The 27,673-nt window shown below is 38.3% G+C and overlaps 2 protein-coding genes across 4 annotated transcripts in view; one reads left to right on the plus strand and one right to left on the minus strand.

The window, feature by feature from the left end:
• DMXL2 (Dmx like 2) overlaps positions 1 to 6,105 on the plus strand; it is a 52,344-nt gene extending 46,239 nt beyond the window's left edge. For 2 of the 3 annotated variants that reach the window (XM_062000235.1, XM_062000236.1), the window contains exons 39-44: positions 50 to 177; positions 1,833 to 1,910; positions 2,519 to 2,610; positions 3,187 to 3,239; positions 3,417 to 3,634; positions 4,671 to 6,105. In XM_062000235.1, the coding sequence (XP_061856219.1) occupies positions 50 to 177; positions 1,833 to 1,910; positions 2,519 to 2,610; positions 3,187 to 3,239; positions 3,417 to 3,634; positions 4,671 to 4,880 (779 nt within the window). In that variant the 3' untranslated portion in view covers positions 4,881 to 6,105. The remainder of the gene's footprint in view (positions 1 to 49; positions 178 to 1,832; positions 1,911 to 2,518; positions 2,611 to 3,186; positions 3,240 to 3,416; positions 3,635 to 4,670) is intronic. The other variant, XM_062000237.1, reaches the window with a different exon arrangement.
• A 1,126-nt stretch (positions 6,106 to 7,231) lies between these two features.
• GLDN (gliomedin) lies at positions 7,232 to 27,669 on the minus strand. Its single transcript, XM_062000238.1, has 10 exons — positions 27,298 to 27,669; positions 22,848 to 22,899; positions 20,604 to 20,621; positions 19,306 to 19,413; positions 17,085 to 17,231; positions 16,294 to 16,413; positions 12,832 to 12,912; positions 12,625 to 12,750; positions 11,778 to 11,928; positions 7,232 to 8,439 (listed from the first exon to the last, which is right to left on the minus strand). The coding sequence occupies exons 1-10, from the start codon at positions 27,622 to 27,624 to the stop codon at positions 7,980 to 7,982; spliced, it is 1,590 nt and encodes a 529-aa protein (XP_061856222.1). The 5' UTR covers positions 27,625 to 27,669; the 3' UTR covers positions 7,232 to 7,979.
• Between the last annotated feature and the right edge of the window lie 4 nt (positions 27,670 to 27,673).

Consider the following 27,673-nt stretch of genomic DNA (forward strand, 5'->3'; position numbering starts at 1 on the left):
TTTTGATGAAATACTGTAGCATTAATAAACATGTGTCTTTCCACCTTAGATCTTACAGGAGCACAGGATGGAAGTGTTCGAATGTTTGAGTGGACAAGGCCACAGCAATTGGTGTGCTTCCGTCAGGCTGGCAATGCCAGGGTTACAAGGATGTATTTCAATTCCCAGGGTAATAAGGTAAGTACAGCATTTAGGAGGTTGCTTTTTTTTCAGAAGGAAACATTTGGTTTTGCTATTGCCTCTGAAACAGTTTTAACTGGTGACACACAAAATCGTTAAGATATTCTAGAATGGTGGCATACACACTATTGTGTCCTTCATTTTGACTGCATTTGGAAGCTTTGTATTAAACACTGACATTCATTCTCCTTCTTCTGTCAGCCTCACACTGCTATCCCGTATCTCATCCGCCATATTTTCAGACTTTGTTCTCTCTGTTCAGAAATTTGTCTTCCTATGTGGTGACCCTTTTAAATTAAACATTAAAAAAGAAAATATTTACCTTACTTCGTAGAAGCAAACTTGCATCAATCTAAGCACGGGTCTTCAAGAAATGCTTCACACTTTGCACTCTGACCAAAAACAAAGTTTCAACTGAATGCCTAGAAGATATATATAAAATACTGCCTGTTAGTTGAAGAATGTAAGTATACTCCAGTACAGTGGAGAGCAGAGAGAGATCACGAGAGCCCATGCACTTTAGCCAGAAATGACTCTAAAGTATATGAGATAAAACAGTGGATAAAGAAATTAGGAGGAACACTCACCTCATCAGTTTTTCATACTGACCATTCTGTTATTTCAGCAGGTCTTGTCAGTATTTTACTGACAAACTATTTAACTTGATTATAGTTAAAAGCATTAAAAAGGGAATTAAGGGAGTTTGGGCATGACTGTAAGATAGCTATAAAACAGCAAAAGTCAACAGTTACAAATAGTTGGAAATATAAAGTATATTCTAGCATACCTGTTTTCAGGTAGCAGAATATCTCATTTAGATTTTTTTTTTAAATAGCGTTTGAATTATGTTTTGAGCTATTTAAATCTTAACATCACGTGGGAATGAATTTTAGTTAAGAAATTAAGATGTACTAGTTGTCCACACTGCTTCACGTGGAGGTCATTCAGGGAGGACTCATCAAAACTGACTGAAAGGAGAAAATACAAAATATAATTCTAAGTATTTTTTAAAACACTTCCTGAAAGGTACAGGCTATGCTGTATAGAATATACAGTGTTAAGTTCCTATGTGACCTGATCTAGGTGAACCTGCTTCTGCAGGGGAGGTGGACTAGATGATCTCTAAAGGTCCCTTCCAACCCCTACCATTCTGTGATTAAATTATTTTGTTTAACAGGTATCTCTGTCATGTCACCATTCATGATCTAGTAAAGTCACTCCATAATTGTTCTTACCATGCTTTTATGGAAAACTGTCATGCGTTTACTGTGACTTTTCACGTACAGTCATGGAGTAATGGTGCCTTTGTAAGCTTTTACGTTTAACAACAAGGTTTGAAAAATAAGCTTCCTCACTTTAAAAAAAAAAAACAATTTCCAGAGCAGAGTTATATATGTAGGAGAGTATCAGTCATTAAATAATCATTAAACTGTCAGCGCTGAAATCACTCAGCTTCTAAACTTTTTGTACGTGACAATCATTGCTGTTGATATGTAATGAGAGGCAATGGTTGGGTAGTTTAGGTGGCTTTTTCCCTGAAGTCATCTATTTACTTTCATGAAGTAGCCTTCCAGTAACCATTATGTTAAGCTAATAACTGCAACTCATCCCTTCCAACCCCTACCATTCTGTGATTGTGTGATTCCTTGCAGTGTGGTGTTGCCGATGGTGAAGGATTTCTAAGTATTTGGCAAGTAAACCAAACCACCTCAAATCCTAAGCCCTATCTGGTAAGTGAACAGAATTTTTTTTTGTTGTTATGTTTTTTATAGAGGGAAGTTAAGTCTTTGAGACTTCAGATAGGACAAGAGCATAAGAGTTTCATAGATGTTTTTGTTCTTACTTTTTTTAAATTAGCATTACTTTATCAAAACAACTGCAGAGTTTCAGTGATACGTATTTGGAAAACTAATTGTACAATAAGAATAAATTGCAATGTAGCTACAAACACTACTTTAGCACTTGATTAACATAAAAATCGGAGCTCACAGTAACAATTTTACCAACCTGGAGACTTGGTAAAAACAGTTTTCAGTTCTTTTCATTGCTTCTTAACAGTACATGAACACTGTGCTTAATTTCAAATTCAGGCTATTGTCATACACAATATTGTAGATTTGTTATAATTTACCTACTTTAGCATCTTCTTATTTTATACTGGATTTTTAATCCATCACTCCATTCTCTGAGCTTTCAGACTTCATTGCCTGTCAGTTTTTAAACTTTGTTTAAAAGATTGCTTATGTTGTGCTATCGGTGGCATGAGACTGAGAGTAACTTTTGATGCAGAATACAACTGATAAGATGGCATCTTTTTTGTTTGTTTTGTTTTTAATAGAGTTGGCAGTGCCACAGTAAAACCACAAGTGACTTTGCATTTATAACCTCTTCAAGTCTAGTTGCTACATCGGGACAGTCCAATGATAACAGGTGTGTTTAAAGAAACAATGAGGAATTTCACCAACACTACCTATTCATCTCCCATTAACTTGCTAATCTTGTGCATTAATAGATGGCTGACATTTTAAGGCTCAGTGCTCTAAGTTTTGTTACAGCTTGAACTTGCTAGACGATTTCTTTGAACATCATGCCTTCGTTTACTTGTTTTCCAAATTTAATTCCTGTGAGGAGTGGTCAAGAGTTAACTATTTTTTCAAGGTGTACTTCAAATTCACCTAGTTTGACATGCTGCTGTTGCTGGGAGGACAACATGCTCAGCAAAGGCAAGATAATTCTTTTTTTCTGAAAGGAACAACTTCTGTAATTTCTTGGGACAACCTAGGATTAGTACACATCTTAAAGGTAGAAAGTGTAGTTCTACTAAGAAGCATAAAAGAATTAAAGCTCTCAACTCTCGGCTGCTCTCCAATGACAGCCGAGAGTCAAGGGCTCCTTGTTTAGTTCTACACTCTAGACTTTGACATAAAATGTGAACACTCTCTGAGTCACATTACCCCATGAATCACTTAGCAACATGCCATAACTTTTTTTTTTCCACCCCCTCAGAAACGTGTGCCTCTGGGACACTCTGGTTTCATCTGCTAACAGTCTTATACATGGTAAGTACCGCAATGGAAATGAAACCTATGGAAATACAGCATGTGTATACATTTCAGGCAAGGGGAAAAGTTTGCACTGGGCAACTGGTCTAAATGTGTTGCATAATAATGCATTTAAAGACTGAAATCTACTTACAGTTTCAAATCTATTAAGTTCTGACATCCTTCTTCTTCCAGCCTTTGCTTGTCATGATCACGGTGCCACAGTACTTCAGTACGCACCTAAACATCAACTCCTGATTTCTGGAGGTAGGAAGGGATATGTCTGCATCTTTGACATCAGACAGAGGCAAATCCTTTACACCTTCCAAGCACATGAATCAGCTGTTAAGGCCCTTGCACTGGATCCTTCTGAGGACTATTTTGTTACAGGCTCAGCAGAAGGTAACATGAAGGTAAAGATATTGGAGGAGCTGAATGGTATAGGGGAGTACTTAGCTGAAGCAGTGTATTGACATGTTGATGATCATGCTGTAAATTACCAGATGAATACAGTAACAAGTAAAACAAACCCAAAAAACTCAAACCCACATTCGATACAACAGGTGCTTTCCTTAAATTTAGAATGTAAACTCAAATATACTAACATCCCTCTAAAGCAAGTAGGTTTTGTTCTCTGAAGATTATTAAGCACTCTTTTTAAAGTTGCATGACTGAATTTTAAGTGGATAAAGGAAAGTGCATGATTCTGAAAGCTTTGTTTTTCTTTCTTAAACATTCTGGTTTTGCCTTTTAATATTTGTCTTTGTAACCTGAGGGCCAGTCAGTAACTGGAGCATCGTGTAAAGCTTCTGTAGCACCAGTTTCCTCTTGATGCTGTAGCTGCAGACAACTACTCAGGTGTCAGAGTAGTAAGCAAAAAAAATAAACCAAAATCAAACCACCTCCAAAAAGAACATACAAGAACATAATACAGAGAAGAAGAATACAGTTTCTCTCACTTTAGCTGGACTGCATACTATTTAAGAGGTTTTCTGTGCCTCTGCACAGTTTGTGGCCTGATCTTGATGTCTTGAAGTCTGCAACTTAGGACACAACAGAGAGCTCAGGCAGCTGTGCTACCACTCAGTGTACTTATTAATTACACAGCTTACTCTCTGCAGCATTCCTTAGCAGTAAAGAATTTCCAGTTGCTGAAAAGCTGACAATAACCATCTTGAATAAAAATGCAACCTGTCCCTTTCTGCAGCTTTTATGGGGGCAGAGGAGTGGGGAGAGGCACAGGGATAGGCAACACAGGACAGCCTTGCCCTGCCCTCATCCAGGGAACCTCTCTACTCTTGGACTTGCAATTGTAGCTAATAGATAAGAAAAAATACTCTTTGTCTTTATTGAATTGAGTTTAGCCAGGATTCTAATACCTTAGGGGGGGAAAAAAAAAAATCCTAATTTTAATCTCCTTTTGTTGTTTGTCATTTTTTTTCAATACAGGTGTGGAGACTGACTGGCTACAATTTAATTCATTCCTTTAAAAATGAACACGCTAAGCAGTCCATTTTCAGAAACATTGGTGCTGGTGTGACCCAGATCGAAACTGTGCAAGGCAACCGTATCTTCTCCTGTGGAGCAGATGGCACGCTGAAAATGAGGGTTCTTCCCAATGCTTTCAATGTACCTTCAGGCATTTTTGACATTCTGTAGTGTTACGTGAGCTAATCTTGGTTTCATATAATGTCCCTTTAGGTAGCTCAAATCACAGTGATACGCACTGTGGAAAGGAAGCCTGCTGTTTCCTTCCACAACAGTTACTGCAGCACTAAATAATACAGGGGAAAAGATTTTTTAAAAAAGACTTGCAACAGGTATATTTTGAGTATGCCCATAACGATCACTGGGGTGAAAATGCATGTACTGTATTGTAAAAGCAAAGAATTAAACCCGGCATGGTCAGAGGTGGGTTATTGCTCAGTAACCCCCAGGCTGCATTTACTAAGTGTAGTGTAAAATGCTGACAACTGTCAGTCACTTAAGCACTGTGGCTCTACAAGTCAGTAAGCATTTCTGATGTGATTCTGGTTATTTTTATTCCAGTTTTCCCCACTAATTGAAGCATGTGTACAACTTCTCATTGTAAAATAGTTTAGTTTTACTTAAGGGTACTCAGTGTATTTGATTTTTTTTGCAAGAAAGTGTAATGGATGCAAATGCCGTGGAACATGTGCAATCAAGAACGTACTGTGACACACGTATCATTTCTGCTGAGACTTTTTTCCCGGTTAGTATTACTACATGGTTGACACTGTAACTTGCACATCAACACACTTTTAAATGCAATGTTTTTTTAATTTGCACACTACTTTCCTTTCTTTCTGACAGCTACATTTTCTATTGGACACCTGCCTTTACTTTAGGAATGTATTGTAAGCACTAAATGTCTGTAGTAAAGACATCCATGACTCTAGCCAGCTTTTAGGTTTGAAATTCATTTGTCTAGAAAATATGTCATTAAATGAAGCTGTTAAGAGAGTACCAATGGAACATATAATGCCACATTTCAAATGAATGTCAGGCTTTATGCAGCCAGCTAGTAAATAGTGGATAAAGCTGGTAATTAAATTATTACCACAATATATTGTATAAACTATGCAGAGGTCAATATTGTTTGCTTGTAATATAACTAGCTACTGTTGTCAGATGTATTTTTCTGTTGTAAACAAAAACCATGTTCTTAAGAGACTGGAAAGGATGTCTGCATATTTAAATGTTAACAAACTGTCTTATTCCTCCAATGAAAACTTTGATGTCTGTGCTGTATTGTAAAATATACTAGAATAAAGAGCACCTTTCTCCAAAGGTGATTTTAAATTGCAGGCTGTGAAGTATGAGAAGTATGAAAAACAAGAAGAGTAAATGTTATTGTTTAGTTTTCCCTTTCTAAGTTAAATAAATTACTTTTATTTCATGGAACTGTGCATTCCAGAACTCTTTGTTACATACAGTTTATTTAAATGTAACCAAACCTTCAGTAGATTGAGTGGATACTGCCTCAGCTAGCTTTAACTTGACTGCCAAGCTTCGTTGGGTTTTTTTTTTTAGCCAAAATATCTATTTTACTAGTACTGTTGTTAATTTTTTTTAAAAAACTAAGCACTACAACAAAAACTTCACATCCTTTAAAAGTCAAAAGCCCATGTACACAAAAAAACAGAGCCAGACTGTGAAGTTTTGCACTCTTTATAGGTACAGATATAATTCTTGGTGTATGAGCATTGATGTATATAATAGTTCAAAGTATTAATTATGCTTCATTTCCACCTTGCATCTCTCCTTGGCACACAAGGCCTAAATCCTGGCTTTAGTGAAACCAGCAAGAATGTGGAGAAGATGCAGCCCAGAGCCTACCATCACTGTTTCACACACTGAAGCTTAGGTGCAGCAAAGGTATTTTTCCAGCACCTTTTCTAGACAAAGTTCTGCAAACATAGATGTTCCCAAATTCATTAATCCCTTTAGTTGTGCCTGGATGTCACATTAAATGTCTCAGTGCTGTTCAGAGTTCAAGTGAGACTCTGCTTCTAAATATTTGTATGAGCTTCGTGAACTTTACCAATCTACACAGGCAGCTTTGAACCTCAAGGAGGGGTTTTCAGAGAATTTGATTTTGAACATATACACACCAACCAACAGGAGAGATTTACATTATGTTAAATTTAGAAATCTGAAATACTAGAGATAATTAAAATCAAAAAGCTCTTTTGTTGCCTCTAGCTCTCAAAAATCTGAATAGGCAATCTCTACATTAAGATTAACAACAAGTTCAGTTACTAAGCACTGTGATGAATACATGTATTCCTGCTCCAGATATTTTTCTAAGAACAGCAGCAGAAAAGTATATCCTTCATTTAACTCTTTCACTTATCTGAACAAATATATGCAAAAAGAATTTTTTCAAATATACCATACTATAAATAACTTTAGCTGTAAGCAAGTCGTAGTGGTATAGTTTTCATGGCAGTGAGGGGCAAGGAAGAGTCTGCAGCAACACAAGGAACTCAAAGGGTGTTAAAAAGGGAACTTTAATCATAATTTTTACATCTTCTCTTCAGTTTTATACCTTGTTACTTTTCCTCCCATGCTCCATTTGCTAAAGACAATTTCCTGGATATTCAATACTTAATAACGCCTTCATTCCTATTTTCCTTGTACTGGGATGGATTTCACTTGATTATATAACAGTTTACTGGACTTGTCTAATTTGAAGCTTTCTGCTTTTTTGCTATTCAAACAGCTATTTCCATCCACGTTATTTTTAAAAGCTGTGCATCTTTGTCCAACAAAAATGTTCACAGAGAATCAGTGGAAAGTATTAAGTGAAAGTGATAAAGGTATTGTAACAGAAGTTCATTATTTAGACATTTATACTAGACCATAATGACTGAGTAGAAAATGATTGCAGATAAGATAATTGCAACTGAAAGTTATAAATAGTCTCTGTGGAACACGTAACCATAGAGTAATCAACGTACATTTGAAATAATTATTGGCTGAATAAAAGGGGAAAAACAAAAGCAAGTCTGCTACATGTGTGCCAGCTGCAATACTGAACAGCTAATCTTTTAAAAAGATGAGAAGGGCCTATATAATTGGGGTGTGGGCCCCTCAGCTCCCTTTTTTATGCACACTCATAAACCACCCTCAGGGAACAAAAAATTATACCAAGTGAAGAGACACACCCCTGTGTATATCATGTGGCTTTAAATAGTCAAACATGGCTCCTGTACATGACATTTTAAAATATATTCATCTGCCAAAATGTACAGGGTATACCATTAAGCTCCCATTTTCCCACGTATACAAGTTCTTATCTCTTAGACTATAGGAAAGCATAGCAAGAACAGACTGTGAAGACCGTAACTCAAACCTTGCATCAATCTGTTTCTCTTTCAATAAATCAAAAGCAAAACTTACTGTCGTATCCTTAGTATCAGTAACATACAGAACACCACAGGCTATGAATGCATTACCAGCCTTGGACTTAGGATAGGTGGTATTGATATGTCGAATGACTGAAAATGTTTCTTCATCAATATGTGCTACTATTATATTTTCATCGGTGCTTGAGGCATATATAATCCAAAGACCCTTCTCATCCACTGCTACATTGAAATACGTCTTTGAGTTAGAAAAGAGGTAGTTACGGCCATGATATAAGGCATTTTCAATTAGCAGGGTGCCCAGCGATGTCTTATCAAGTCCAAGTCTGAAATGAGATAAAGTAAGAATTTGGTATGTTGTGTTAAAAAGTCATTTATCCACGCGCTGCTTGGCTGAATCAATTCAGAATGCATCATTACTGATAGAAGCCTTGTTGAAAATACTTGAGTTCAAGGACCATTCTGATGTCTTTCAAGATTAGGAACTCAGCACCTTCCAAAACACTCGGAGAAAATTCCAAAGTAATAAACAATCTAAAAGGTGCACAAGAGCATGAACTCGCCTTGGTAGGTCTCACTTTATTTAGTCTATGAGCTTTATTATCACTAGGATGAAAGAGGCAACTAAAAGAAACGGCGATGAAAAAGAATTCAATACCAGGTGAAGGTCCAAACTTGTGAAATTAAATCTGCGCAGCAGTTTGCTTTCTACTAGGTGGGAACTAAAGGGAGAAAATGTGATTGACCAAACCAGCATGAATTCTGGGCAGGTTCACCTGGTCTTAGAGTTCTTCTTTTGAAAATAGTTCAGATAATGCAGTGATTTGCTCAAGTAAACATCAAAGGAATAAAAATTCTACTTTTATAGAGCCAAAATTCTGACCTGATGCTTGCCTCCAACAGGACAGCCTGAATGTCTCATCTCTGATGTATAAAACTGGTTTTATTCCTTCAAGTTTCTTAATAGAATGATAATCTCAGGACAGCAGCATTGAGCAGCTAAATTGAATTCCACTACTAGTTTAAGAGTGTAATCAGCTACTATCAAGACACATTTGCAGTTAGCATTTAATCACTGGATAATGCAGTGCTTTATCAAAGGCAGAGAGAGTATGCTTTTATCCTTTTAAGTAATGCCATCTGTAATGATGCACATTTCATTGTCTGACTTCTATCTAACTGTATAGCTCCATTCCTCAAATAGAGGAAACTATTACTCAGTGCAGGAATCTGCTACAGTTGCAAAAGTTTTCTGAGTGGTTTAATGACAGGAACATTTCAGATCCAGGAACTTACAATAGAAGGAAAAACACTGGAAGAACAATTTTCCTATGGTAGAGGCATTCATAGCACACATTAGAAAAATCATCCTAAAGAGAGTCAAGAATTACTAACTAGGTGATTACCCTCAGCTTTTGTAAAACTCACGACTGCAGCAACTCCATATTCCAGCAGCATTTACATGCGATAAATGAAAGGTTCAAGGCTGGAGAAGGTTTCTGAGAAATGCGTGTCACGCCCATTGATCTTAAAGTTGCTTCACAGTTGTAAATAAATGTCACGCAGGAACAAGGGCTAGAAGAGCAGCCCTTAGCAGATATATAGTCATAGAAATGCAGACTTTCTTCAGATTTTTTTTTTTCTATAAAGAGCCAACAAGATAAATAACATCTCAGAATTCATTAGAAATGCGCAAGATCTGCAACACAGACCATCCTGTCTTTTCCTCTTTTATGTGAAAATCCTGAGAGGACCAGAAAAGTGGGGTCAAACTCCAGAAAGGGCGCAGAAAAGTAAAATTTCATTCCTAGGTTGTCTTCTGCTCCTTCAGTGAAAGGCAGGCTAGCCTAGCATTCCAAATGGTTCCAAAACTTTTTAATCTTCTGGCACCTTGTGGTAAATGACAAGATATAGAGTAATATCTTCATCAACCACAAGGAACTGGAGCTACAAACACTTTTCTGAATGCTAAAATGAAGTAAAAAGTAAAAGATAGGAAAGCATGTTATGAAACAAAGGCAGGAAAGGATGAAGTAATCATAGTATCAGTAGGATCTCACCGTCATAAGAAAACCCACCAAAGGTCAGACACATACAGCCTTAACAGCTATTAAATATGACAAGAAACTGCTTTTAAATATTTTTTTTTCCAACACTTGCAAAATGAACCAACCAGGTGCTCACCTGTTCTTTCCATTAAACCAATACAAAAACTCCCAGAAGTTTTTCTGCTAGCCAAAATCAAGGACTTCTCTGTCACAGAATTCATAGTGCCTCATTCTTTCTGTGCTGAAGGTGAATAATCTTTGAGTGAGTAACTGGACAGAAAGGCCATCTCTCAGCAACTCCTTAAGAGAGGTTTTAAAAATTCCACAAATAGCTTGTGTTCATCTGTACGAGCAAGCATTTCCTAGTTAATGGTACCCTAAGCAAAGGTGAGGAACATCTGTCCTATCACTGTGTATTGCTTAGACTGAGTTATTAAAAAAAAAGCCCTAAATAATATTTAAAGGAGGTTGCCAAAAAGTGGGCTTGTCCTTGCTAGAATAAATATTCTAGAACCCAAGCAGCTTGCTCACATTCCTTGGCATCCGAGTGGATATAGGAAGGCGGCACTCACACCTGCGTGGGAATAGACATCAAAGTGTAGTAATGTTCTTGGCTCAAACATCAGAGACCTGTAAGAGAACTTGAAAGTAGATGCAATCTTTCACATGCTCCTAGATTGTCTGTCTTTGGCTCTTCCCACAAAAGGAGATTTTGATTTTGATTTGTAGTGTCTGTCTCTGTCCTCAGAAAAGTAATTCCCAGTTCTAACTCAGGGAGATACATTAGGAGAGCTGTAGGAGCTTCTTATGGTGAGGAAATTATACAGTGGAACCACTCCTCCACACAGGAATGTGCAGTTCACCAGGTCACCATGTCCTCAGCCGGTGCCTGAGTGCATTCTTCTGCACTAGCAGTATTAATCCAGCTCCTATCAGCTAAAAGCAGTGTATGCCTCTGAGAGCACAGCATGTGCATCAACCTAACAAGAAGCCCCAGAGAGCAAAGTTCCACAAGTGTGTTATAATCATATAACTACTTACCTGTGTCTCCCAAACTGCAGCTTAACCAATTCCTACTCTGATACAGGTAGATGCACAGCTTATTTTTTAAAATAAAATACTTCTTTCTGACCCTCAAATTCCTTAGTCAGTTCCCATTTCTCTCTTACAATTATGAACACAACAAAGCAATTTAATGTTTACTAGAAATCCAGTGGACCCCAAGTTGTCACATGGCAACTTGTTAATCTGCAAGTCCTGTTGTCATCACATACTAACCACTCACGTTAATCACTTAGACACAGATAAACTGTGCTTGAAGAACTGACTGTCACAACAGAGTAATGCACCTGGACTCCTCTCCTGCAGCATCAGCACACACAAGTGGAATGCCAGTGGCTCACATTCTAGTTACAGATTGAAAAGAATTAATTGTTCTGTTCTCAAAAGAATTCTGAACCATTCCTCTATTCTTCCTACTCTAGATGCGACAAAAAACAAACATAGAATGGTACAAGGAAAGTGGCCTGCTTTTCTGAGGTTCACCTCTGTCACTTTAACCCATTGCTCCTCCTTCCCCAACATCACTTGCCTTAAGCCAACTATGTATAACTTACTTCAGAATGACATTGGTTCCTCCCTTTTGATAGTACAGATGATTGTTTTGTACTGCATGACCACATCCATAAAAGAATCCTGTGATGTTAAGGACCCTGTAGCTGTCATTCAGCAAGGCATTGGAATTCTCATATTCTTTTATAGAGTTTCCTAAACAAAGGGGAAAATGAAAAAAGGACTATCATTTGGTTCATCTAATTTTGAAACATCTACCCTAAAATTCAGTCTCTGTTGAAAGTCAACCTCAATCAAATACCTGACAGACAACAATTGTATTTGTGTTTTCAATAATGATTCACCTTGTTGGAACGTGATAAACTAATCCAGAGGCAAACACAAAACAAATCAATAGAGAGAGTGTTCAAGGGCCTGCTTCCCATAGACCTGGTGGGCCCTAATTCTGAACACAGCTGGTAAATTTATAGAAAGTATTTCCGTTTTCCCCTTAGAAATTTTCCTGCATCACGCAGCATCTGATTGCCTTTTCATATAACTAGGCACAAAAATTAAAACTCCAGGCTACAATTTAGGGAAGTAAAGCTGTAGGAAACTGCTGAAAGAAAAAAATAAAAAGCCATGAACAACAGATATCTAAACTTGGACTGGTTAAGAAAAATATAATCCTTTAACTATTTTAAAAACCTGATGCTGACCCTGAAAATATACAAATGTCTATAACCAATCAGTCAAGTATTATACAGGTATTATAGAAAATATTGTGAAAAAGAGGTGAATAAAAAACCCCAACATACTTGATTAGAAATATTTGTTTCAGATGAGAGAATTAAGAAAGCAATGATAGTATAACTACTGATTTTTGATCAGCAACTATTACCACTAGTGTACCTGAAAAATGCATGGTAAGCCAAATCCTTTCGTCACTTATATTTGCAGGTTCCCGCATCCAGGTTCCAAATGTTTGCTGTACACTGACAAAGTGAACAGGACTTCCCACAGACGTTATGACACATTCTGGTAGAGAAAAAGCACATGTCCATTACCTGTGACATTAAAACAGCAAGTAGCAATGAGTCATGCTGTGTAGCAGATTACCAGTTCTTTTTGAAGGACCAGGGGTTCTGTCTTCAGCTTTTCCAGACAGGGTATCATCATTTGGTACAGCACATGTCTCTCCTAGAGTGGAAAGAGAAAGGGTATATCAGCATTTTTTTCTAAGTTGACATGACAGATGTGCACATCAGTGACTCCACTAAAATAAAGGAATGACAACTGGGATTTGTTTCATCTGGGGAAAAAATCTTAGGTTAGTCTGGTCAAAAAAATGAGCTGAAAAACAGGACTGGCGCTCACTTCTGCCACAGAAATGAAGTTTCAGGATGTCTCCCTGAAGTTGCCAGCCTGACAGTCAACTTTGAGGAGCAACTCATTTTGCTCAATAGATTTAACCCCCAAGGTGTGCATTTGAGTAGCTGTTTAGAAAGACAGAGTTGCCCCTTTCCTTAGATAACTTTGAAAAAATGAGACAGCTAGCAGCTGGCTGATTTAGCAGTAATACTGAAAAGGCTTTCTTGGGAATAAATGATGGCTGAAGTCAAAAGCTTCTTGCCCAAATCTCATACAACAGCAGAAGGGTTATATTCTGTAGACAACACTGGAAGTTTTGCTTGTGCCATTAATGCCTGAGACACTAATAAAGTAGTAATGCATACACTGAGCACACAATGCATAAGAATGCAGGTCAGGCATCCATGCAATTAAAGCAGCAATACAAAAGACTAAGGGAAATGATACGCTATATTTCTTACACACGCAGAAATGGATCATACTCAAAACAAACACCTGGGAACATTTTCCCCCACCCCTCAACAATTTAAAGAGTAACTGGATTGGTTTTGTCTTACAATTTACTGTTTAAAAAAATGCCTGAATGAAATTCTGTAGCTTTTTCTATAAAGCCAGACACCTCTTCTGCATTGAAACATAATGTGACATATTTCAGTTTGCTTAGAATGAATATCCACAGAGAACAGTTCTCAGCTCTTGGACGAATATATCCTCATTTCACTGTAGCCTTGTTTTCATAGAATGGTAGGGGTTGGAAGGGACCTTTAGAGATCATCTAGTCCAACCCCCGCTGCAGAAGCAGGTTCACCTAGATCAAGACGCATACGAACGTGTCCAGGCAGGTCTTGAAGACCTCCAAGGAAGGAGACTCCACAACCCCTCTGGGCAGCCTGTGCCAGGGCTCCCTCACTCTCACAGTGAAATAGTTTTTTCTTATGTTTAAGTGCAACTTTTTGTGTTCCAGCTTCATCCCATTACCCCTTGTCCTGTTACTATCTACTATAGAAAAGAGGGATGTCCCAACCTCCTGACAGCCACCCTTTAGATATTTATAGATGTTAATAAGATCACCCCTCAGTCTCCTCTTCTCCAGACTAAACAGCCCCAGTTCCCGCAGCCTTTCCTCGGATGAAAGATGTTCCAATCCCCTGATCATCTTGGTGGCCCTGCACTGGACTCTCTCCAGCACTTCCCTGTCCCTCTTGAGCTGAGGAGCCCAGAACTGGACACAGGACTTCAGGAAAGAAAGGACAGATTATACAGCATAGTTGTATTCTCCTTTAGGTTACACCCTCTCCTTGTTCATGCAGAAGGAAACTACTTCAAGACAAAGGAAGAACAATACATATTTCTCCCACCCATTACGTAGGTAGGGAATTTGGTGGTATGACATGGAAGGTTGGTATGTGACCACACCGTATCTCCAAAATAAGGGACGCTCAATCCGACCACAGGAAGATGAATGCCTAGAGCTAGAATTTAGGTATCACTTTAGATCCATTTCCATCTTCTGATCTTAAAATGCTGGCAAAATATGTCAAAAAAGAACCCACTAAGTGAAAATTATAAACTGCAATGCACATGTTCATTTCCTTGGGCTGAGTCTAATAGATGCAGTTAACTGGATGGGCAGTTCCCTATACAGCAATTGATCTAAGACTACAGAATAGTCAAGGACCAAGTCATAGTTTTTGTAGTGAAGCCAAGTGCACTATTTGTATTTGAGAATATTTACAAAACTCCCCAAAGACTTCCAGCTGCATGTGAAACAGCAAGCAATTAAAATTAAAAAGACAGTTTTCAGTCAGAGACTCTTACGTGAAATTTTCACTGGTTTCTTTCCATCAAAAAAAAAAGATTAAAATCCTACTGATTCCTATCATAAAATATTCTGGCTGAGAGTTAATGGAGTTTACAAGACATTAAAACTATTGATTTGGTCTGTATGGGAAAGATGGAGCAAGAAAGTGTTGAATAGGATGTTTTGGTTTTTATAGAATTAGCTAACAGTACCATTGAGAACAAATACTCTTGAGCTTTCCAACTAATTATTCTCTTCTATTAAAGAAAAAAATGTTACCTGATTAAAAATTTAATTTAAAGAAACATAAGTTAATTACAGTTGTGAACTGGAATGTGGATTCACTTTTCTTCAAAGGGATATAACTATTTAATTACAAAAGCTTGCTTATTCTTTGAATCTTTGTAATAAGGTCTCACAGTCTAGTACGCTCCCTGAGGAAGATCCCATCACTGCAGAGCTGAGTGTAACTCCCATTTGTACAGAGGGATTTAAAATCCATCAGATAGATAACATCCTCCAAAGCACTTCGGTCTGCTTCAACACTTGAAAAGAGACTGCCTGAGTAGATATCCAATTATATCTTGTACAACAGTTCATGCATTTCTGAATTTCAGCAGCGTGGGATTTCTGCTCCAACTATCTACTTTCCACTGTAAGGAGGCTCTTTGGGGTCTCTCCTGGTACTTCAATACCCAGAATCTCCTGATTGAGGTTCTTATGTGCTACTACAATTATAATTACATGCTATATTAAAAGAAGAAGCAGAAATAATTGATGCATGTTCCACTCAGTGTTAAATATTCACCAGTCAGTAGCATTTATTAATTTTTTTTTTTTTTTTAAATTATCATCTCAGCAAATGTGCAGAATGATGGTGACATAGAAATGTACCACCCTCTTAATGCTGACACACACAAATTGCTCAGCTTGGTTCACACTTAACTGCACAAAGTTCTTGAGTTCTTCCCTTTCAGTATGCAAAAAACTATACTCCCAATTACAAATAAACCTCACTAGGCAATTTCATCTTGCAAAGTGTATCCTGGTTAACAGGTGATATATTTAAATGCAAAATTAAAATTCTGCATTTATAACCTAAATATTTCAACTGCACTTCTCTTACTTTCCAAATATACCCCATCTAATAGAAAACACTATGTGTAAACACTTTGCCTGAATGTGAGCATAGCACAATTAAAAGACTGTTAATATACTGGGGACACCTTGCTGCCTTACCAAAACCATATTTCAGCAAAACACCTAAGCACATGCTCACCTTTAACTTTGTTCAGTTTTACTAAAGACAGCAAAGTTAAACACGTGCTCACTCTTTTGTGGGACTTGGAGCAACAGTTTTAATCATGAACCTCTTCATAATACTAAAAGGAACACCGGAAAGAACTAACCTGTGCATTTGCTGCTGTATATGTTCTCCTGAAGTTGTGTTTTGCCTTTACGTTTTCCTGGAGGCCCTGGGGGTCCAGGTGGCCCAGGGGGCCCTGGGGGTCCAGGGTCACCTTTTGCACCTACGTACCAAACAAAGTACAATGTCACAGGCTCTGTAGGCAACAGACAACCCATGTGATGGACTTTGACAGATCTCTAAAACAGCTTCTCTCTTCTCAAGAAGTTTCTGCACAGAGAGAGATGGTGTGACAAACTCACTGAAGTGCTGTTTGTTAGAAGATGAACCATACAGAACTTACACAAGTTGTAGGACATCAGTGCAATTTATCTGTCTTGATTACAGGCACATCAGAGAATTATAAAGCACTGTGGCCTTTTACTTCCTCTATTGCAAGGCCTGAACTACAAATGCTATATTAATTTTATACAGCTTGTATTTGGGGTTGCCTCATGTATTCCTGAGTGCAAATCTGCCCCTCAGTTTCTAATAGAAAAATAAAACCGCACTTCAAGAAAGAGCAGGACGAGGTCATCTGTCTGGAAGCATACAAGGAGGGAATTCATGCACATCTCAACCCAAAGCCAAAACAGAAGAGTTTTTTCTGAAGATTTACATTAAAAAGAGAACACAACCTCCTGTGTAGAGCAGTACTCAAACTTCACTATGGATAACACAGTTATGCTAGTTGGTCGTACTCTTGTAGATCACATTCATGCTTCAGAAGCAGAATATATCTTTTCCTGTCAAAAACACTGCTGCAATAGAATTCCTAAAATCACTTCTTCCTACCTTCCAGTATCACATCATTGTTTGCATCCCCCTTTTCACCCTTTGCTCCTCTTGCGCCTTTTCCTCCTGGCATGCCATCCTTGCCAGGTAAACCCATCTCTCCAGGTTCTCCTTTCTGGCCTTGATCACCTTTTGGTCCTTGCACACCTAGATATAAGAAGCATTTCAGTACCAAGAACATTGTTCCACTATCAAGCATCAATCCATTTATTTGATACAAAATGTATTTACTGTAGTTGTGTTTTTCACCTGTACTTAACTGGGTACCCATGATTTCTTCTGATTTCAAAACAACATTGTAACCTAATATGAAGGGAAACTGTGGACAATCTACAATACACACTTTATCTAGTGATCCCTGAGTTTGGAGTATGACATGTACAGATCCAGGCCTCATTTAACACTGGCTGGAGAATTTCTGTGTAAGTAGGAATACTAATGGAACATGTGAAGTAATATATTTATTCCATATTTGTAAAGAAAGGCATTTTCATGGTTCCTCCAGACTTTTTCTTAATTCTGTACTAACACTACAACACACACTGTACTTCTAACATTTTCCACTGTCCCAACAGAGCACAGATAGATCTACCTAGTAACATTTTTACATAGCTACTATAACCCACCCACTGCACTTGTTAAAAGTGTAATCAGTCCACATACTTTCGTACCTAATCATTAAGTGAAGTAACACATTTAACAAGATATTCCTTTGTCCTCTGTGATTCAGTTTCACAGTAAGGAAAATAACAGTGTGTTTGTACAACTGACATATCAAAACCTTGCACTCTCTGCTGTTGTTAGAGGACAGCTAGTATTTTCTCACTTTAGGAGAGAAAAACAAGACAGTTGTACAAATAGAAATGTCACTGTTCTTGCAGGTGCAAGTTTCAAATACATTTTATGTGTTAATACCTCATAAGAAAACGCTTGGTTTTCTTCTCATGGTAGAATTGATTTTGTTAAATCAGAAACAGAATTACAGTTTTGGAGTGAAATTCGAAATCTATCTGTCACAATTGCCACCTGACCCTCTGGAAGACTGGTTTTCACTTTCATTTCCAATTTTTTTTTGTAGTGTCTAAAGACACAGTAGACAATTCTTCCACTTGAACCCGCCAGCAGGCCCACACAGCTACGTGCAAAAGTCAGACTAATAGGTGGCCACTATAAGTATCAGCCTACTAAAAACAGCCTGTCTACTCATCAACATATCCTTCCTCTTCTCTACATCTCTTAGTTCTACCACACTGATTCCCTTTTGTCTCCTCACCCTCCTGACACACACGACCTGCTGCTTTCTCACTATGCTTTATCCATCAGTGCTTGCACGTAGCTGTTGTGCCTCAGGTAAGTCACTGGATAAATTACTGCTTTATAACTTTACAGTAATTTACAGACTCTGAGCTCAGTAACTGCCTACTTGCCATTTCAGCTACCATGCAGTGATCTGTACAATCCAGCCAGGCCTACTGCTGTCCTCTACAGTCAGCCTCCGTCCTGTCTCATCTCCTCCTGTACCAATGAGCTGGACAGCTAAGAGATGACAGTCTTTCTGTTAACAGTTCTCTCGGTTCTTAGCAGAAACATGCCACACTGAAATCACTAAGTAAGGCCAAATAGTTTCCTTGACCAGCATGGAAAATTGCTTGTGGGCTGAACACAGCATATGGGCTACTTAGCAGAGCTGCTCTATCTGTGTCAGATATGTCTGTGTCTGTATCTGCTCTATATTATAATGGTACCATATAGAAAAGAAGAAAAATATAGACATGTACTGCTCCTGCCATAGTTATTATGAATCTGGAACCAAAACTATGGTAATAAAACAATTTTCATGCCTAAACTCTGGCTTTCTCTTTTGAAGACATTTGAAGTCAAAGGGCCATTATGTTGGCAGGCTGAAAGAATGAAAGTATTCTTACATAACAGTATTCACCAGCACGTTCAGAATACTGAGATTCGATTAAGTGTCTTCAATAGCTTTAATTTGCAACTCTGTATAATGTATGTATACCATTTTCCTCAATGTGGAGTCTGTCTGAAGTAATCTGCTAAAGCTTTGTGTAGGACAATGAACACTACAGGCTCCCGAAACATGCAGCTTCTTTGTAGACACTGAAATCCTTCTCCCTGTACAAAGGTCTAAAAAAAGCCTACATTTGAATACAACAGGAAGAAAGAATTTCTTTTTAAAACAACCACAAAAAAACCCCCAAACCTATTTTTCCTCTTTTTCCAATTATTCCTGGTTCTCCCTTTTGTCCTGGTACACCAGGGACTCCATCTGATCCATTGTAGCCAGGCAATCCATCAAGTCCAGGAGGCCCTGAAAAAACCAAACAGCATAACTGAATTCTCACTGTTAAATGCAATTTATCCTTAAATCTACTATATTTACATATAGTATATTTATATTTATATCTATTCCTTAGGCATACAAACTCCACTGACTAGCCATCACGTTCTTCATTCCAATGGAGTATCCTCCTTAAAAATAAAATTAAAAAAAAACCCAACCAACCCCCAAAAAGTCCAAAATAAAACAACACAACAAAAAATCACCAACCACCACACCAACAAAAATCCAGCCCACAACAACCAACCAAAAAACAATGAAACCAAACCTTAAGGTAATGTGCTTATTTGCCCTGACCTTAGCATAACAAAACTGCCTGAAATGAACGCTGCACACATTTTGCATTAAGACAGAACAGATCAGTATTTTGGATTCTACTTCAGGGACAAACACAGTGGAACCCATTCTGTTTCTGAATTTGGCACTGACTATAGCATCTTCCACAAGCTGCATAATCTGTAACGTTGCTTGTGATATTGACCAGACTAATCTAACACAGGAAAATCATTTACCTGCATGTCCAAAATACTGTACTGTCAAACCATGACAAGCTGACAGAGAAGACATCACTCCCTCTTCATTGCTATTTGAACTCCCCCTCCCAAAGAGAAAGTACCTGACACTCCTCTGATGCAGAGAATGATTCTAAGCAGACTCACAGCTAAAGAAGCACAGAAAGTGAGTAACCACAGAGCCTAACAACTACATGAGTGAGATGAGAAAGAAAGGAGGACAAGTTATGGAGGAGGCAGGAGGGTGGAACCAGTAACCAACATTTTTTTAGAGAAATGTTTTTAGTGTTAAATTGTAATATCAGTTTACTCACTTTTTAAAAGATATATACTCATCCCTTCAGCTAAATACTACTTAAACACTCTTCATTCCATCTGGGTTAGATTAAATACATTTTAGTATATAAGAAACTGTGGTATACTCTCCCCTAGAAAAGTAAAATGCCTAAAACCTCCTCCTGCTCAGATGGGGCATGAGTGAACCTAAATTAGAAAAACTATAAATGCAGGTACTTATTCAACCCTCCCTTGTTCTAATTAGCAAAGGAAGACTATTCTATAAAACATACATTTCTACATTTCAATATATTGTATCAGCAACTGTTTCCATTACCAAAAAATGTTACTGCAGTTGTCCAAGGATCTTACCTGGAGGACCTGGAGGGCCTACAAGAAGAATAAGCAAAGGAACACAAGAAAGAAGAAATCATGAGTTTAACCTAGCAGGAACACCAAAAGCAATTCCACATTGAACTGATAGGTATTAGATCAGAACAGTAAAAGGGGAGGAAAGCCCCTCAAATTGCAAAATGAATCCTTATGAATTTAAATGCTTTGCACCGTAAATCACTGTTGAAACATTAACAAAAACTCAGATCTCCTGAAAGAGTATCTTTAAAAGCAATAACTTCTACATATATACCCTGCTTGTTGCAAATTTCAATTGATAGAAGTTTCATAAAGAAACACTTCTTAATGTAATAGTGCTGTCAGAAGCGTAGGTGCCTTTACAATGTCATGGACATCAGGCATCTAACAACCATTCCCTTTATATAAGTGTTCTCTAAGATCCTGTTACAGTAGGATAATAGCTTTACAATACTGATAAATGTCACAGCTAAAAATCCTGTTGAAAGTGCACATTAAAGACACATGCTACACTTCTCAGTGTTTCAGATATTTCATTGCAGTTCATGATTCGGGTTATTTTAATAGGAAGAATAAAAAAGTCTTGTCATACTTATTAACTACATCTCAATCACAGTCAGGCTATTCACATGTAATCGTTCTCCAGACAGGAGCTGGCTGCTGTATTAGAAACAGAACTTGCTTCAATTTTTCTGCAACATGGAATATAAAAAAAATCTGTCTCTCTCTGACTCAGTTCAAGTATAGGCCTCAAGAAGAAATTATAGCTGGCAAAAGTAAAGCAAGAGTAAACCAGAAAATGTTTCTGTACCAAGATTTATCTTATGTGATTGCCAAGACATATTAAAAAAAAGAAATCCCTAGTAATAAAAAAACAGAACCCAAACAAACTGCAAAGCAGGTTAGGAGAATACAAAGAAAGGTGGTACTTGCAATTAAGGAACCAAATTAGGTCTGTGAACAGTTTTACCCAGCCAAGAAAGTACTGTCTTGTTTCAACAAAACTCTCACAACAGAAAATAACAGTAATTACTGGATTTCCCTAAAGATGACAATTTTCAGCACTAATTAGAAAGCATTATGAGTAAAGTGAAAATCATTTTATAATACCATTACAGCAATTACCCCTTTTAATCAGTACTGGCAGTAACATCAGTTAACATCTTTCTGCCAATTTTCCAGTAAATGACCATTTTTTTCCACACTACAATGTTAGGTCCATTAACGCATTCAATTACTTCCTCATCTCAAAAACTGAGGATCTTTATTATCCTTGTAAAAGCATAAGATAAATTAAAAAGGTGTTTGAAAAGCAGCAAATGTTACAGAGGCCTACAGCAGAGAAAGCCAGTGATGGAGACAAAATTTACTAGCGCCAAAAGAGAAAAAAGATGCAGAAGGCACCAAGTAGCATGAATTCAGAAGCCTGGAGCCCAAAGAAACAAACTTTTAGGTTGTCTGTGGCTCAACCCTCCGTTGCAATCAGAACTGATCTAAAATTTCAGATGCAGTATTTAACATCTGTGTGTACTATGGTAATTCTCATTTATGTTCAAATCAGTTGGGGAAAATAAACTTTACAGCCTTTCGAAAAGACAGGCAGCAAATGAAACACTTTCTTAAACTCGTAAAAAGTGGCTTATTTCTAATATTATTTCCCAAAAGAACATAACTGTCTCTTGTAGACTTCACAGGTTGACCACAGACCTTAAATTGCCTGCTACCTGACATTCTCTTCACAAAATCACATAGAAACTTCTCCCATCCCACTCATCAGCTGCTCCAGCTCCTCACCAGTAACATGCGAAACCCAACATCCTGTTACTGTGGTCCAAGGTAGGAGAGACAAACAGCAGTTTCAACAATGGAAACAAGTCTCTACACCCTGTATATTCATCCCATGTTAGCCTCGAAATGTGGGGATATACACAAAAACACCAAGACTAAATCTCAACTAGTATTTTAAATATGCAAGCGTATATAGTTAGCTTAAGAAAATTATATAGGAAAGAAATAGCTCCAAGTAACATCAACTGAGCTCCTTACCTTCTGGCATTTATGGTAAGTAGGTATAGGTAAGTCCCAAAGTAGCAACTACTAGCTTTTTTAAATAACTACCTCATTTGATATGTGAATTTCAATAGAGTGAATAGCATAGTTCTTTGACATACTCAGGTCCTCTGAAAACTGCAATTCTGTATTCCTGGGGTGACAGAAGTATAATGCTTAAGGCAATAAACATACCTGTTAAGCATATTCCTTTTGTGCTGTTACATAAATCCACCATCACTCGGACCTAATATTGCAAAGAAAGTAAAATTCAAAGCAAGGAATGCCATAAAAGTATCTAGTTTACTTTGCCTAAAGAAGTAATGTCAATACTAAAGGTACCACTGTCTACTTTGGGCTTAAAAAAAGAAACTATTTAGAACTCCTATAACATTGTGACATTGTCCATCTCCTCAGGCAGGGATTCTCCCATGGGAATCTGTTCAATATACCTCATTTTGAACCTTACTGAAAATACAAAGGAAATACAGGGCAGACAACTCCATATATCATCAAGGCATTGAAGTCCACATATTGCTGTAAAATATGTGTGGCTGTCCAGATATTGACTCTGTAACGGGAAGGTATTAAAAGCCAGTATTATTTAAGAAAAAGTACACTCAATTTGATTTTATATTCATATCAAATGATGAGCACTTTTCCAACATAAGATTTCCAGAAAGAAAGATGATCTATGTTCTAAGTAAGTAATTTCTTATCTTGGAATAACCAAGATCTATTCCAAATTTGGAATGGACCCTCCTCCATTCATAGAGTCATAGAATGGTAAGGTTCAAAACACTTCATCCCAACAATGGCAGGCTTTATAAAAAACAAAGCGAAAGAGACACTCCTACAGATGCTTTTAATCTAGACTACAGTTTATCAATTTAAAAGTCATATTTACATAATACATTATTTTGGCTGGGCAAACATTCACGTTACACATCCTGCATGCTGAGAGTCAACACTCAAAACTGTTTTGCAACTCATTGAAACATCCAACAGAAATGAGAATATTACAAACATGAGCAGTGGAGGGGCCTCAATTATTTAGGGAAAAGTCTAATGTTTAGTCAGAAAAATATTATTATTTCAGGGCTGTGCAAATATGATAATTTTTAAACTATTCGCCCAGAGTTGCACATGTATTTACCTTTGTACAATTACTCTGTTTGCAAGTAATGGAATGTACGAGTCCCAAAAGACAGAACAAACAAGTACAAGACAATCTGAAAGGCAGACTGATGTTTAATCCTGACAGGGTTATTTGCCTCTGTCAACCTTTACTTTTGAAATTAATGCACAATTAGCTTCAAGGGGCAAGTCCAACAGACTAAAAGAATAGACAATTATTTTGATGGCAAGGATCCTTTTGCAGCAAAAATCAATCTATTCTTGATTATGGATTTCAGTTCTGTCAGATAAATATGGAGAATTTACCAGATTTCAGACTGTACTGGAACAGTCCTTGTTTTGAGAAGTCTTAGGCTCAATTTAAATTAGCTGAGAGGAGATAACCAGTTTTGAATATCAGAATTCACTTGTTCTCTTTCCTCTCACACCCCTCAAAAACACTTGGCTTCTACTCTGTATTCTGTAAAATACACGTTGTCCGTGTGTGCTGTAACTCAAAATGCATTTTAATCTCAATCACAGAATGGTTTTGTTGAGGTTGCTGATGTGATTACAATTTGCTTTGGGGACCTCCAATCAACTCAGCAATGTTATTTTTAGTAATCAGTGCAATTCAGGTGACAAATAAAAACCACAGCACTCAAGGAGTGTGTTACAGCAATCAGCCTACAACAAGAACCTTCAGCATAACCAAGAAAGATGAGTGCACTAGTCGTCCAATCAGCCAGTATCACCTTTGCCAGGACAAAAAAGCTTCAGATAAAAGTATCATATTTAAATGCTCAAAGCTTAGCTTTCTCATGAAGAAACAGTGAAAAAAGAAAAGATGACAACCTAAATTATGAAGCAACTACTCAGATAATTAGATATCTGTAAGCCAGTACTCTTACATTGTCTTAAATCTCAATTTCAAGCTTACTGCTGACAAGCTTAATGGACAGTTAGTCTCTCATCAGCCTTTCTACAGCAGCCAATTTGTTAATTTCCTATTTTTATTCTCTTACAAAATAAACGCATAGATTTATAAATACATAAAGGCCCAGAACCAAAAATATACTCACATTATTAAAGCTAAAATACGATTTTTGATGCTTAAAGTTATTTCAAAGATTCTTGAACACTGTTCACAACAGCTCTCCCCTGAGCAGCAGTTGTGTAGAGCAGCAGGATGTTGACACCTGCAGTACCAACCTGCAGAAATCTGTGCCTTTACTACAAAACAGACCCTGCTCAGGCAAAACTTCCATTCAGGGCCCACATTCAGAGTATGGAACATCATTCTGAGGCTCGCCAATGTAGTTGGGATCATCTAACCAACTGTAAAGAGCTTTGTCTCACACTACAAAAAATACTCTTGTCTTCATATTACGGTGGTGGGAGTTAGACACAAAATATGAAAATGCAGAGTGGGATGAGGGGTGCTTGAAAATTTGTCTAAGGACTTTTTTCCCCCTTGAGTAAGTGAGTCTGCCCACAGCTACACATTCTTCTGAGCAGCAACCAGAATTACAAATATTCGATGGTAATTTTGTAAGAACAAAAAAACCCCTAAGCAAATCCCTGCAAGAGACATACATTTAAATGAGGCACATGGCACAAAGCAGTAGTCACAGCAATGATTTAAACTGTGAAGGTACACCAGTGAATAGTCTTGCCACTTACTGTTAAAACATACGCCATGTTACTCGGTGCTACTTGGAGAGGGCAAGAAAATTTATTTACTCCTTATGTGCTACCTAATGACAGTAGAGCAGCGTATTTAACTGCCACTGTCACTAGCCTTGTGCACCTAACAGCAAATGGCATTAACAGTGCTCAAACTCTGACAGCATCTGAATCTTTTCACTGGTAATTTTATTTGTGGATCCCTTAAGACTCAAAGAAGTGTCTCATGTTGGCGGGAACAAAATCAGCTGCCAAACAAAGATGATTTCTTAAAAGAAACAGGAAAAGGTTTTGACTAAATGTGTTGATGATAAGCTTAAATACAACACACCAAAACATTTCACCAGAGTAGCAAATTTTTTAACACTACCTGATCAAAAAAAAAAAAATCTAAAGAACACATCCCAGGTTTTCCCAGTTGTTCAGGTATATATGTTTCTATAAAGTTATTTAAGTTTTTTCATCTGAAATATCCCTGCTCAGTGAGTTGGGAATTATGGTTCAAAAATAATTAATTACATTCTACTTTAACCTAAAACAATGACTTTTTTTTTTTTCTGAATTGCCAAAGAACTTAAATGCGTATTATTCATGTTATTTTTAAGACCATTTGTAGTACAAAATCATGTGATTTTAGGACTACAGAAATGAAACACTCTGGTAAGACGCACAGGGTCCAGTAGAAAACATTGCCACTTCGGTAAGGGGAATTAGAAACTAGAACCCAATGTCCTTCAGTCCTGCCTCTCAACAAAAAGACATTCTTTGACTTGCAGAAGTCTTGTACTGCAAATTCTGAACTCAAAGCTCATGGACCTAAATGGCCTTAGCTTAAAAAAAAAAAAATATTATTTATTCTAAGAACCCAAGCAATTGCACTATCAAAACTCTATGCTGTGAACACCTACACTTGGCAACCACACTGGTTCTAATATTAGTAGAGATGTTACCACTGCAAAATCATCATTGCAATGCTTTATTAACAAAAATGCCAACAGAACGCTGCTGAAAAGGTATTTCTGTAAGTAATTTTCTAACCAAGTAACATTAGTTACATCAGTACGTGCTTGAGTTAGTTTTGTCTGCTTTTCTTTGTGTGCCTGTGATCCTTACTGGGATTGATTTTCCACTAACGTTCCCAAAATAATAATATTTTTCTTGCAGTTCTTCTCACTCAGAACTTAAGAGCTTTCCAATGTATTCAAAATTTTTCAAGTATATGACTAGTATAACTTTTCAACTGCACCACCTAGTTCCTGCTGAGCAAGGATAATCTTTCCACTAAAGTGCAAAACAATATGCAGTTTTGCCAGAGTAAGGACATACAGCTCTCTTCTTCCAAACCATCAACTATTACCTTAAATTTAACATGATCAATTTGAAAGGAAAGTGGTGGCAAAGTAACATCCAGTACCTCCCTTGAGATGCTCAACACAAGCAGCTTCACTCCATTTGTCTACATAACTATCACTTTGAAAGTTTAGTTGTAACTTGTAAGCTATATGGCACATTAAGACCTCAGCACTTGCTTTTGACAGTAGGCAACTACAGCTTGTTAGGCGCTACACTCTTCCTTCCAAGCATCCTGCAGGTATTTCTGCCCAGCGGAAACCCTGAAGCAGCAAGAGCGGGGTAGACCTGGCACGCCAAGGAAAACGTCAGTTTGCCTGTCTCAGTACCAGGACAAGCCTGGGCGTCGCTGCCCTCGGCCGGAGACAGGTACCCACGGCCCAGGCCGTCGCCGCCCAGTCCCCACCCTCCCACCTGGCCCCGTCCCTGCGCGGGCCGCCGTGGAGTGCCCGCCCCCCGCTCCGCCGGGACGGGTCGGGCGCTCTGGCCCTACCGGCACCATAGCGTAGGTCATCAGCATCACGGTCTCCTCACTCTCGGCGCGCAGGTGCCCGCGGGTTCGCTCCCCGCGGCGGCTCCGCTTGCTGCGGGCGGAGGCGGGGGCCGCCCGGCTGGGGCCCGGCAGCCCAGGGGGGCGGCCCGGCGGACCCGGCGAGGGACCGAGGGTCGCGTCGGGCCGCGCCGCCTCCAGTTGCCTCAGCGCTTCGCCCAGCTCCCGCCACTGCGCCAGCAGGAAAAGCGTGCCGGCGGCGCTGAGCGCCGAGAGCAGCCCCAGGGCGGCCAGCAGCCACCGCAGCGCCCGCCCGCTCGCCGCCTCCATCGCCGCGGGCTGGCGCGGCCAGGCGAGCCGCCGCCGCCGGGAGGGATTT

This window comes from Colius striatus, chromosome 7 (genome assembly GCF_028858725.1).
Source record: "Colius striatus isolate bColStr4 chromosome 7, bColStr4.1.hap1, whole genome shotgun sequence".
Taxonomy (NCBI): Eukaryota; Metazoa; Chordata; class Aves; order Coliiformes; family Coliidae; genus Colius; species Colius striatus.

Excerpts from the sequence above, each read along its gene's own strand:
- GLDN (XM_062000238.1), bottom strand. The coding sequence starts at position 27,624 with ATGGAGGCGGCGAGCGGGCGGGCGCTGCGGTGGCTGCTGGCCGCCCTG. Across the intron at positions 17,232-19,305 it reads TGGAAAAAGAGGAAAAATAG|GTGTGCAAGGACCAAAAGGT; the intron begins GTTTGGGGGTTT and ends TCTTATATCTAG. Across the intron at positions 12,913-16,293 it reads ATACAGCAGCAAATGCACAG|GAGAGACATGTGCTGTACCA; the intron begins GTTAGTTCTTTC and ends TTTCCACTCTAG.